Consider the following 13,239-nt stretch of genomic DNA (forward strand, 5'->3'; position numbering starts at 1 on the left):
ACATAGCATTCACAGTTTTTAGCATTTGTTGATTCCCTTGTGATTCTAAAACCACTTCCAATAGGTTCAATTTAACAATGTCCCAAAACTCGTTGTAAAACTCTATTGGAAAATCATTAGGTTCAGGAAATTTCTCTTTTTAATCTAGAACACAATCCCCTCTAATTCATCTTAAGTAGTCATTTTTATAGTGAATCATCCAACTCATTAGAAATCCACAATTGACTACAATCCAAAATAAGATAATCATCTTGAAAGAAGAAAGTTGATTCTCTTACTTCATATCCTTAACAGAGTTGGGAAAAAGGTAGTGTGTTTATCTCCTTATTACCAATCAATGTGAGCCTTCTACTTCCTAAAAATTCCTTCACACAACTCTTAAACGTCTATTTCTTTCACACTTACTAATTTAATCACAAGGGTTATGCTATAAAGCCTTAAATCCAGATCTAATAAGTGTTGTCATAAATACCACAAAAACATTGTAATAGCACCACCTCCATCTTTTCAACATGCACTTAACATAGTGAAGCCTCTTGGCAAATGAGAACATTGCTATCCTAAATGTAGGCTTTCATTGGGACCACCATTCTAATATTAAATCCTATAAAGATAAAGTCCAATAGTCACATAATTTGGAAGTTGAAAGGACTTTTAGATGTTACGAAAAAAGTATTTGAAAGTTTGATCCACCAATTATCTGAACATTTCAAATCTAGGATCTCTATGCTAATGTAAAAACTTTCTCCAGCCCAAAATTAGACATAAGGAACCTATCTATCCTCTAATCAACACCCCACCTCCTCTTATTCAAAGTAAATATATAATTAGATTGACATTATGTCTAGCAAGTTCAAAACAATCATCTTAATCCTTGAGGGCCTGCAAGAATGCTCAAGCCTAACAACATCTACCCTCTTTTCATCCGTACTTAAAACATCATTAAAATTGGGGCAAGGAACCTATCCATCATGATATAAGACAATAGTATGTATTGGTGAAGAGATTAACTTCTCTTGATTCCAAACTTGAAACTTAAAGTAGTCATGGACATTAAAGATCTACTAGAAATACATCACATATGAACAACTTTGTGTGGGTTCCGTAGACAAAGCCATACCACCTAAGCTACCTTGGACCCCAATGCACCAACATTAACCTCTAGGAAGTCGAGCTCAACAAACCTTCATACCCCTTACTAAATCAATTTAAATTTTGAGTAAGGTTTTTTCTAGAGAGATTATCCATACCCCTTACTAAAAAGACATGTCATTTTTTAGATGGAGAGATGGGAATTCATGGTTTTCACTTAACCAAATTCAACCATCATCTCACCAACTTATTTCATGTTTTCTAACCTTTCTTCCTACCCAACTTAGGAGGTGTCTCAAAGACACTTGTTTTGGGAGAATTTTGTCGTAGCCCCAATGCATACAAGGTCCCCTTAATTTACCGGCATCATAAGGTTACTTCTCTAGATTAGCCACTACACTAGTTACACTTGGGCAATCTTTCACCTCTTTGCATCCACTAGACTCTTAACTTACCTAAAGATGACAAAGGGACATCATTGTTCATTTGAGCATCTAGGCCTCCACCCTAGAGCCAATAGGAAGAATGCTATCCTTCTCGCTAACTATTTGTTTTGTGCTCAAGTTATTGATCAATAGACATCCCTACATGAACCTCATTAAACCAGTCTAATTCTTCTAAAACATCAAATTTATGAAACACCTCATCAATTTCCCTACCCTTTATAGTTCTCTTTGACCTCTTCGCTTATTTAGGGTCTTGACTAGCACAAATCCCTCTTTATCACTCACATATTAATCCCTCCTTATCTCTCCCATAGGTACTTTATATTGTTTAGATGTCAGACAAGACAACCCATTACTTGAAGACCCTATATAATTAGATTGCAAACACATCCACTTCAAATAAGTGTATTCATGACACATCCTACAACAAAATGGACGAGTTCCATAATCAATTTACTAGATCCAAGAGATCAATCCCAAACAAATTTCCATAGAATCTAATAAAAGTTTGCTTATATCAATTTCAAGACAAATACAAGTACCTTTTGTCCATATTTTTTTGTGGCAAACTCACTAGTTTACCAAGCAACAATGCAACAAGATGAAAATTGTCATGCCTCCAAAATTCCAATGAGAACCATGGAAGTCACACCCAAACTAGAAACCTTGATGGAAGCTTCTTTGTACAGTCGAACCCAACATGCCACAACTTAATGAAAAGCCCAACTTAGTCATATAATAACCGTCAACCTTCAAAAGCATCATTTTCATCTTAAATGCATGAAAACACCACCAAAAAATAGCTATTTGCAGCCAACATCACCTCTATCTCACCCTTTGAAATACATGTACAATGAGCTGACTATACCAAAAGGGGAATAAAACTTGAATTCTGTAAAATTGCAAATCAATGCACGATTGTTCCTCAACAATATCACATTGAATCACAAGCACAAGGATGTGTCCACTCCTTGTAAACCATTCACCTTCAAAGCCCATATAAACCTCCTCCATTTTGGCAAGAACATTCCTTGATGTCAATCTTAGCTATAGTCTTCATTCATAATTGGAGAAGAGATCCTCCCTAACACATCTACAAAAGGGAGCATTTGCACCAAAGAAGTTTCTCCATGCAACGTCACGCAAAGTTCCAAAGAGAAAAGGGAAGCTCAAAGAATCCTTGTACAAACTCTATTCAAGAAAACTTCCTACAAACCCATGCACAAAAATTGCACCCAAAAAAGCTAAGGAAATCTCCCAAAAAACTGCCCAAACCAGCCTCAAGCAATTCAAACACCACACAACACCTTTAAACTGCTCGCCAAGCACCCCAAACCACAAGATCATCCCTGAAAACACGTCCAAACACACAAAAAACACCCGCTCACCGTAGTAATCTAACAAATCCACCTCATGCCACTATTGAAGCATTCAACAAGAGAAACACGACTATAAACTCTCGGCCTTAGCCTTAGCAGCATGCCAACCATGCAGCAATTTCACCCTTAAATCCCCCATTTATTTGTCAGAAAACTTGACCTAAAATGAAAAAAATCAAGATTCCAAACACTTATCATCAATGAAGATTTCCTTTTAACCTCAGAGAAATAGAACACAATCTAGAGCACGATATATAGGTAAATTTAAAAAATTGGAATTTCACATCTGCATACAAAATGAAGGATAATTATCTTTCATTTCAGTGAAACAAATTACTGATCAATAGACGAAAAGCTTTTTCCTAATATCCCATATCACACATCAGAATTTGTATATTATTTTATTATGAATGCCCAATTGAATCATGTCTTTAATTTCTTTTATTTTCCAATATACATAAAGTCTAAATGAACACAAAGAAAATTCATTGTACACACTAACAAGCATAACAAATGCTTTAAGCTAATGACCAAATTAGATACAAAGAAGAAAAATTTACCTTTAGAAACTTGACTAAAAAACAATAGCCAGATCAAGGGACCTAACCAGAAACGTCTCTAAACTACAGACTAAGAAATTGTAGAAAAGCTTGATCAAACATTCACAAAATAATTTCTAGTTTAATTACTTAGAGAAACCTTCATGAAAACTTTTCAAAAACTAGATTTGCCAAGTAGAAAGATTTTCAAAATTCATTACTCAGTTGTAAATATCCATTAGATAATTAATTTTCCTAACAAGCAACTCTTTGTTCTCCTAATTTCGTCCTATAGTGCATAGATTTTGTACAAGGATAACATTCGCCAACTCTTCTATTCTTGATCCCCAAAAAACCTCATGTATTCTTGCAACTTTTGACCTCAAATAATATTTTTGGCATATAGATATAATACAATGACAAAATTCACCAAAACAAACCTTTCCTCTCAAACAGTCAATCCTTAGAAAAAGTCCAATTCTTTGTCATCGAATGATGATGATGATTTCTTAGTCTTCTGTGAAACATTGGTCCTTTCATCCAGTTCGTCTAACTTTGAATTAACCCATGGAGGATTAGAATAACTTTCAATCCACAGTGCTTCACCTGTACTCTTGTGCTTGAAATCAGGAGCTCTTGGATTTCTCTGTAGATTCAATTTGCAAGCATGACTATCTCAGTACTCTAAACAGCATTAATGTGGTGGAGAAGAAAATAACCACTAAGACACTTAAATTTCTAGAAGGAAGGTATGGCTACTGAATTGTTTACCTTATCTTTCCTGTTGTCCCACCATTCAGTTGGATTACTAAAGAATGCCAGCCATGACTTTTCACTCTCAAGAATCTTATTGCCTGGAAGCGAACATTAAAATTTATTTAGACACCTTACATTGGAGTGCATGGTTTTTTTTAAATACCAATTGTTGAAACAAACAAATTATATGCCCAGTTCTAAAACAGCTGCATTTTGTGGAGCCAAAAACAATAGTGCTCCTGGAACATAACTCAAAATGCATCCAAGGTAAATACATCTAAGTAGCATATAGCTAAAACAAATAGTTTGCATCTCTTTATTGTGCTAAAAAATGAAGCCATAGTTTATCATTAATCTGATGAACCAAACTCTGCTTTCCATACACAATCATCCCCTCACAATGGTTGAAATGTGTTCTCTAAAAATATGGAACCCAGATAGATCAAAAAGATGTGTAGGCCTTTAGTAGATAGGATATATTTATTCTGGATAAAGGGCATATGTTTTTGGTAGCAAAATGGATTACAAGAGTACAATACCAGGTTGTAATCAGACTTTAGTCGTGCCACTGGACACACAAGAGAGTCATGCATATGAGATCAACTGTTCGACCATGCACACTTAATTTTAACATGCTCCTACTCTCCTAGGATATCTGGATCAACTTTTGAGTACTCAAAAAGTAAGTTCTTGTTAATCAGATGAAATCATGAAACAGAATTCTCTAAAATTCCTCAGAAAATATCATTCGTGTGTTGCAACTTGCATCCATATTGGCTTTCTGCCAACCAGTGTAGCCACTAGTCAAATTCTAACATTCCTCAAGAGAACTGTGCCCTACCTGCTCTCACTGGGGATCCTTGTATTGTGTTTCTAATCAAGAGAGCATTTGCTAGAAATCTTGCTAGCCAAACCTCTATTGCCAGACATTCAAGGTTGTCAATATGAGACAAATACAGTAATATCTTAGATAGGGGATTCTCTACAGGCCTCAAGAGGATAAATTTTCTCTCGTCATTAGCCAGCCAAAAGAATTGTTATGCTGATGAACTTTCCACCCACGAGCATCAACACACCTCAACTGTGCGACTATATTGCAAACTTAGCCTTCCCTATTAATAAATAATATTAATGAGCTCCATTATGATGTACTAGAATAAGTTACCTAACCATGTGTACACTTCATTTTCTATCAAGACTATCAAACTGGAGTGTACGGTTCCAAGGGAGATCTCTGATACCTTAAAAGATCCACACTACATTATGGAGCCAAAAAGCTGAAAAAAGAAGTTATTAGTCTTCATGAAGCTTAACCACTCATGTCACAACAAAATACTGAAGAAAAGAGATTATTATAATCGCATAGTTAACGAAGTTATTAACTAATATTCTTAAATGCAGAAAAAAAACCATTAGCTTATCAAATTTTGTATCAGCGAATCTTTCACAGAACACTGGCCAAAATACCAGCCACAGAGAGGGTTATATTACTCAAAAACAGTAATCAGAATAATCAACACTGACCAATCCACAAAGGGAACACTAGGCCAAATAACAGAGAAGTGGCCAATCCCTCGGACAATGATAACCTGTTTGAGTACTCTGATGTTAACCTTATGATGAACCTATGCAGATTCTATGACACATTAGATCACTAAGAGGCAAACTGTGTGGAGATGGTAAGGATTCAGGATATTGAAAATGATGCAGACAAGCCAATAGTCAACCTCTGACAAGGTGAAAGCTACGATGGTAGATTCCTGTACTAACATAGGAGAAACTAATCCAGATCAAAAAGAAGAAATTTAGCTTCCTCTTCTAGAATGATAATGAGCCCAAATGTGTGAATGTGCAGGCCTTTAAACAAAACAGGATTAGCTATAACCAGAGAATTAGGACAAAACCACTCACCAAAGTACCCCTCCAAAGGCTTTCCCAACTCCTCCTGATGCACATGCTAACAACTTTCCCGTATCCCCTAAGAGCCCTGTTGGATGTATTTCAAAGAGGTGCCCTCTCCTGGTGTTGGAATTCCTGTGACCGCACAAGAAAAGTACAGTACAATGGAGGAGCTCAAAAAGACAGGCCAATATTTCCATGTACAATATGTTACAAAGCTGTCCCAGTTCGACAGAAGCTCTACTTAGATCCTAAGAATGCGAGAAGAATGAACCCACCACATTACTGCAGAAGGATAAGTGTCAAGTAGTGAATTCGGCTGATGCTATAACAACTGTATTCAAAGGAAAGACCAGAGTCCCAACATTCTTATCAAGTATCAAAATATTCAATAAGAACTTTTCTTAAAAGATTTAGGGGCCTCCTGCCCAGGACTCGCGCCGGGGGCTAAGGCCAAAAAATTAAAAAATTAAAAAAAACCAAAGACCTAACTTGCATTTTTTTCAGTTTGTATAACATCTATTTGACATAAAAAGGTCATTCCACCCTTTGTTAATGCTTGTGATAGAGAGGAAAGAGTTAGACAAGAGTATTGGGGTTTTGAGAGAGAAATTAGCGAACCGGTTGGCTCTCCCATATCGATTACTGATGGTTTGTGCAACTTTGTAGCTTGCACTTAAGCATTGAGACGAGGCTTCTACAAACTTACTTGTCTTTTCATTGTTTGTGCAAATTTGAAGAGGTAAGCAACAAGTTGCATTTCTTTGTGTTGTTTTGTAATATGTTTTACACATTTTTTTACTTTCCATTTTGTTTACATTTGTTTTATTCTCTACTTCTAGTATCTACTATTTAGATTTATTCTAATTTATCTAGATGACAAACTTGATGAGTAAGAAGGCCCTAAAATTTAAAAATCTGATTTGATGCTAACTTTTTCCTATTTATTATATATTCATATTGCAGCAGCAAACACATTGACATCATGCCTCAGGGTGGGCCTTCTAGAATTGGAACTAGGGCTGCATTTTACCCTGATTCAAACCCAGCTGCAATTGCAAGGGATAGGGCTTGGAAAATGCCATCCCTGGCCACAAAAAGGGAGTTGTTACTGTTAATTCCATAACTTTATTAAATACTGATCTGATTAATAGATCGGAACGATCTTCTTGGTTACCGAAGTCTCTATTTATATGATCTTAGCCTCCTAATAGGGATTGGTGCGAATCCTCATGTAATTATTAGATAACTAACTAATCTCCTTTTGTTAGTTTGGAACTAAACGATTCCTCTTGGAAAGTCGCCAATCATTAGGAGAAAGTTTTATTTTGACTTTGGAAGGGGCATGTCGTTACAAAGGAAATGCCCCTTGGTTCTATACTTATGTAGGGTGTGGTTGAAGGTTAAGGACACACAAACAAAATTAGAAGTTTGCTCCTTGATCAACTCTGCCCTCAAGACAATTCACAGATACAGAAATTATCTCCAGAATTATAAGTATTGATTCACACAAGTCTGAATATTGAAGACTATACTCTGAAATATATGAGTAAGACAAAAACTAAATCTGATATATATTACAGAATTTCCAGAAACTTTACATGGTATCAGAGCTCTGGTAGTTGAACCTAGGCTCTGCAAATTAATTAATTAGACTTGATATATATCTAGCATCATTCTCCTATCTTCAATGGCATACACAATTAGACCCGAGGATAAGTTTGATGGAAAAGAACACTTTGATGCTTGAAAATTCAGAATCATGATGATTCTTGAAGAAAATGATGTAAAACAATTTGTTGATTTACATCCAAACAATCTACTATTGAACCTTATAAAACTATCTTGAGTAAAGGAAATAGAAAAGCCATTCAGATCAAATATTAGATGGAGTGAAAAATGATATTGTAACCATGCTAACGAAACATCAAACAACATTTGATATGATGAATGCATAACTAAATGCATATGAGGTCAACAATGCAGCTAGAGTTCTCGCATTAAAAAGGCAACTAGATCACATACAAATAAAGAAAGGAGAATCGATAATTTCTTACTTCTTAAGGGTTTCCAGTCTAAGAGATGAACTTGCAAGTATAGGAACCATCATTAATGACACGGAACTAACACTGATGGCTATAGATCATAGTTACGGGACTCGAAATTGCCTCTAACTCGGAAAGGTCAAAATCGGACTCGGACTTGGACTCAGACTCGGCGACCGGACTCAGCAAGGACTCGAAAAATTGAAAATCCCACGAAATTCAAAGATTTTTAAGGATTTTAAGATTGTTTCATGTATCTTTTAGTCAATTAACATCAAATACATAGTAATTGAGATAAATAGAAGCTATAGATCACATAAGTATAAAAGCGAATTTCTGAAGGAAAAAGATTGAATAACACAATATAAAGTTATAAACTATAAAGTAATAAACATAGTGTCACTCCAGTGTCAAAGACTCAAATGTCTACAATATTCATGGATTACAAATTCCATGGTATCAAATTCATAAGTTCAAAACATATATCATAATCAAAATAACAACTAGAAGACTAAGGCTCATAGTAGTCTATGTCCTCCTACGAGTGCGCCTAAGATAAGTCATGGAAGACTCTAGAGCCATCCTCTCTCCTTGTGTTTGTGGCTGAGCCTCATCCTCATCCTCACCCACATAATCCTCGTCATCAGACTGGGATCCATCACTCCTAGCCTCAGGGTCCTGCACTCTATCTCCTCGCGCTGTAACCTCCTCAACTGCCATCGCTATTGCCTCAGCCTCCCGATCCACCTGATCTACCCACTCCACATCTTCATCACTGAAGATAGGATCAGCCATCTCTGTGTTCCACTCTGCATGAGGATCAACATTTTCTAATACAATCGGTGATGTATCGGTGCCAAGGATTTCTCTATGGCGAAGGCGAAGGTTGTAGTGAACAAAGACAAGATCATTTAATTTTTTCACTGCCAACCTATTGCGCTTCTTTGAGTGTATGTGCTCAAATAGGCTCCAATTACATTCGCATCCTCATGCACTAGATGGCTGGCTCAAGATGCGAATCGCAATCCTCTGTAAATTTGGCACCTTTGTGCCAAACATCTCCCACCATGCATCTGAAACAAGAAAATTTTGAATCATATCAATAATTTTGAATTTATCAAATTAAAATGGTAATACTGTAATAGAATTACTATTAGAAATTAGAAATCTAGGATGTAGAATCAAAGATTTTTAGTATTTACCAGGCATCAATTCGGTCCTACTTTTCTTGCACAACTCTCGTGCAAATAAGTCCCCTTGAGCTTTCTTAAACAGCTCACTCTCACGGACTATATCTGTTCCAACTACTGATTCAGGTGACATTCTCTCTATAACATCATAGAGGTCGTTCCACACCTCATCATCAGCCTTAAAATGTGGGCTGAATTGGTATGTTGGATTAAGGAAGTAGGCCACTGCATGTATAGGCCCATGAAGTAGATTGTGCCAATGTCTATCAATGACATCCCATATAGGCCCATACCTATCTCGATTCCCTACAAAAAAAGAGCGATTGGCCTTCTTCACCCTATCCATGCCTCCATAAATATAGCCCATTGAGGGCTTCTCTCCATCAGCAATTCGTAGGAGAACAACAAGCGGCTTTACAAACTGCAATCATTATCAAAGTTGGAAAAGAAATAATCAGCTTTAAGTTTTTCTTTAAAAAAGGAACAATAATTTATAACATAATTTCATAAACAAAATAAAGTTGAAATGAGGACAAAAAGGAAAATTACCGTCACAATATCAGCAATCGATGTCCAAAAAGAAGCCTCATCAAAAACATAATCAGTTGCAGCAATCCCCGTAATGGTCTTTGCATATGATGATGCAATCCACTCCTCACTAACAAACATGCGTCTCAAACCTCCCTTTGAATCAAGCAAAGATTTCAATGTGAGAAAATTGGTTGCAAATCTAGTGACCCCTGGACGAAACAACTCCTTTTGCCCATTGTGTTTCCTCATGAGGTTGAGGATCCATGTATGATTATATATGAATTTGCATACACTCCTTCCTCACTCTATAACTGTTTTTATCCAAGTTATTTTAGCAAGATCCTCTAACATGAGGTTAATGCAGTGAGCAGTGCAAAGGGTCCAAAATAAGTGAGGGTGTCTCTCCATAAGAAGTTTTCCTGCAGCAACATAATTTGCTGCATTATTTGTAACTATCTGCACCACATTCTCCTCACTCGCGTCCTTTATCACTTCATCCATTATCTCATAAAGATATTCAACATTCTTTGTTTTTCCTAAGGCATCAATTGATTTCAAAAAAATCATGACACCTGAAGAAAAAGAAACAAATTAGTTTAATGATTAATCATGAATCATGAATCATAATTTATAAATTCATAATTTATAAACTTAATCACTTAAGTACAAGTTCTACTTCTAAATTTATAATGTCTAAGGCTCTAAGTACAATTACGGTTTACCTGATGAGGAGACAAGAAAGTTGAGGAGTGTTCTACTCCTTTTATCAGTCCAACCATCAGTCATGATGGTGCAACCCTTCCTCTTCCACACCTCACACTACTCCTTGATTTCAACTTCTACATCAGCCACCCTTTGGTTCAAAATAGGGCCTCCTAGCTCTTCAGCACTATGGGCTTTGAACCCTAAACCACAAACAGCAACATCATCGATTCCAATTTGCCAATGTGGGGACCTAAAACAAATAGAATAAAATTTAAAGTTAAACAAATTAATATATTATAAATAAATTTGAAAATAAAATACAAATTAAAATAAACAAAATAAGCATATTATTGTCTCTTGAAAGTTGAAACTTTGAAAACAAAAGAAGACATAAATTCAATTTTAAATAAATAAGTACCTTGTTGCATTGAATGAAATGTTGTTGTAGATGAAGAAGTCTCCAAGTGCCAATTTTGCATAATCATGTTTAGCCTTGTTCCAATCCATGCCCTCAAGCGATGGTTGTGCACCTGGAGCCCTGCATGAAGCAAACATGGAATCGTGTTGATCTTTGCTTACGAATGCGAGGCCCAATAGTCCCACTCGTAGAAGTAGTGGCATCTGTAGATGCAGTAGGGGATAATGGAGAGCAAAAACTAGAAGATCCCTGTTGGGCTCCGGCTAGTTGTGTCATTTCTTCATGTTGCTTCTTTTTCAATTCTCTTTTCTCCATTTTTTCCTCTAGAAGAGCTTGCATGTCTTGCATAACATCTTGAGGTACATCTTTGCATTTTTTAGCATCACATCTAGGTATATGTGCTAGGTGATACTTCAACCTATTTATTCCTCCCCCATTATACACTACACCGCAATGCCAACATGTAACAACTCCCTTCTTGTGCCCCGGGATGGCATGTTTCCAAGCCCTATCCCTTGCTATTGCACTTGGGTCTGCATTAGGGTTAAATAGAGGCCTAGTTCCACTTTCCTCACCTTGAGACATAATGTCAAAATTCAATGTGTTTGCTGCTAGCTTGCTGCAATATGAATGTAAACAAAATTAGAAGTAAAAAATAGTAGATAGTAGAAGACTAGTAGTAGAAAGTAGAGACCAAACAAATTTAAACAAAATGAGAGGTAAAAATACTAAAAAATATGAATGTAAAAGTTTAAAACATAGTACAAAACAAGTTAAACAACACAAAAAAATGCAACTTGTAGCTTACCTCTTCAAATTTGCACAAATAATGGAAATGCAAGTTTGTAAAAACCTCCTCTAAATGCTCTCTTAAGCTCCTTTCAATGCTTTAATGCAAGCTACAAAGATGCACAAACCATTAGCAATCAATACAGGAGAGCCAACCAGTTTGTTGATTTCTCTCTCAAAACCCCAATATTCTTCTCTAACTCTTTTCTCTCTCTTGTGAGCACAAGCAAATGGTGGAATGACCTTTTTAGGTCAATAACATGTTATAAAAACCAAAAAAGTCAACATCAAACAAAGCATTTTTTATTTTTTTGCCTTTTTCCTTCTTAACTGCCGGTGAGAGTCCTAGCATCAGGACTTGGTGAGTCCATGTGGACTCTGCCAGTACTCGGCTAAGTCCGAGTCCAAAGGCAGATTGCCTCGAAAATCGGGACTCTGCCTCGAACTCGCTGAGTCCTGGTCTGACTCGGCGAGTCCCGTAGCAATGCTATAGATGGATTACCAGATTCATGGGAAACATTCACACAAGGAGTAAGTGCCAGAGACAAACTTCATGACTTCAATACACTTAAAGGAGATTGTCCTCAAGAAGAATCCAAAAAACTTAAGAAAGGGGGAAAGTTGAAAATTGAAGATGAAGAACTTCATGTTTTTAATACAAATTCCTATAAAGGCAAAAAGAAGCACTTCAAGAAGAAAAAGGGTAATCAAACGAATGACAAACCTAAGAAAGATCTATCCAAAATAAAATGCTTTAAATGTGAAAAGTTTGGACACTACAGATCTAATTGCCCAGAGAATTCTAAATAGCAAGTGAATTGTACAAACATTACTAGCGAAGAAGATAATAACTATGATCCTGAGAATCGTGTATTGTATTTGTCACTACCAAATGAAGTCTCAAGTAAAGTATGGGTGATTGATAGTGGATCATCTAGACATATTACAAGATACAAAGAAGCACTGAACTCTATATTAGAAAAGGTTAAGGGCGAAGTCACCATTAGTGATAATTTAGCACATTCTCTCAAGGAATTGAAAATTGCACCTTGAAACTAAAGTCGGGATATTCTCTTCTTCTCAAAGGAGTACTCTATGTACCAAGAATAAAAACGAATCTAATCTCGATTACAACACTTGAAGATGATGGACATAATGTTGCATTCATGGACGGTAAAGTAATAACCTGGGCTAAGAACTCCTCATTTAAGAAAGCAAAATTGATTGGTCAAAGAAAAGGGTATTTGTATGAATTAAATTCAGAACCTAGTTGACCTATTCAAGCCTTAATTCATGAAGCTACGGATATAAATGAAATATGGTACAGAAGGTTAGGACATCTAAATTTCAAAACTTTATCAACTATGGAGAAGACGGTTACTGGTTTACCTAAACTGAATAAAGATCACTCAGCATATGCAAAGGATGTGCTCTGGGTAAGAACACCAAA

General features: G+C 36.1%; 2 protein-coding genes across 3 annotated transcripts in view; both read right to left on the reverse strand.

Annotated features, from left to right (window-relative positions):
- Positions 1-3,643: 3,643 nt before the first annotated feature.
- Positions 3,644-13,239, reverse strand: part of LOC149533445 (protein OSB2, chloroplastic-like) — a 160,855-nt gene continuing 151,259 nt past the window's right edge. For both annotated transcript variants that reach the window (XM_089807299.1, XM_089807300.1), the window contains 2 exons: positions 4,228-4,310; positions 3,644-4,102 (listed from right to left, as the gene is read on the reverse strand). In XM_089807299.1, the coding sequence (XP_089663425.1) occupies positions 3,920-4,102; positions 4,228-4,310 (266 nt within the window). In that variant the 3' untranslated portion in view covers positions 3,644-3,919. The remainder of the gene's footprint in view (positions 4,103-4,227; positions 4,311-13,239) is intronic.
- LOC149533446 (uncharacterized) lies at positions 8,490-9,825 on the reverse strand. Its single transcript, XM_089807302.1, has 2 exons — positions 9,359-9,825; positions 8,490-9,229 (listed from the first exon to the last, which is right to left on the reverse strand). The coding sequence occupies exons 1-2, from the start codon at positions 9,711-9,713 to the stop codon at positions 9,144-9,146; spliced, it is 441 nt and encodes a 146-aa protein (XP_089663428.1). The 5' UTR covers positions 9,714-9,825; the 3' UTR covers positions 8,490-9,143.

Source organism: Cupressus sempervirens, chromosome 10, assembly GCF_028749045.1.
Source record: "Cupressus sempervirens isolate cs-2001-9-10 chromosome 10, ASM2874904v1, whole genome shotgun sequence".
Taxonomy (NCBI): Eukaryota; Viridiplantae; Streptophyta; class Pinopsida; order Cupressales; family Cupressaceae; genus Cupressus; species Cupressus sempervirens.

What these genes read in the sequence shown, in the direction of transcription:
- LOC149533446 (XM_089807302.1), bottom strand. Translation starts at nt 9,713, where the DNA reads ATGGGCTATATTTATGGAGGCATGGATAGGGTGAAGAAGGCCAATCGC. An exon ending in TAGGACCGAATTGATGCCTG is followed by an intron (nt 9,230 to 9,358) that starts GTAAATACTAAA and finishes TTCTTGTTTCAG; the next exon opens with ATGCATGGTGGGAGATGTTT.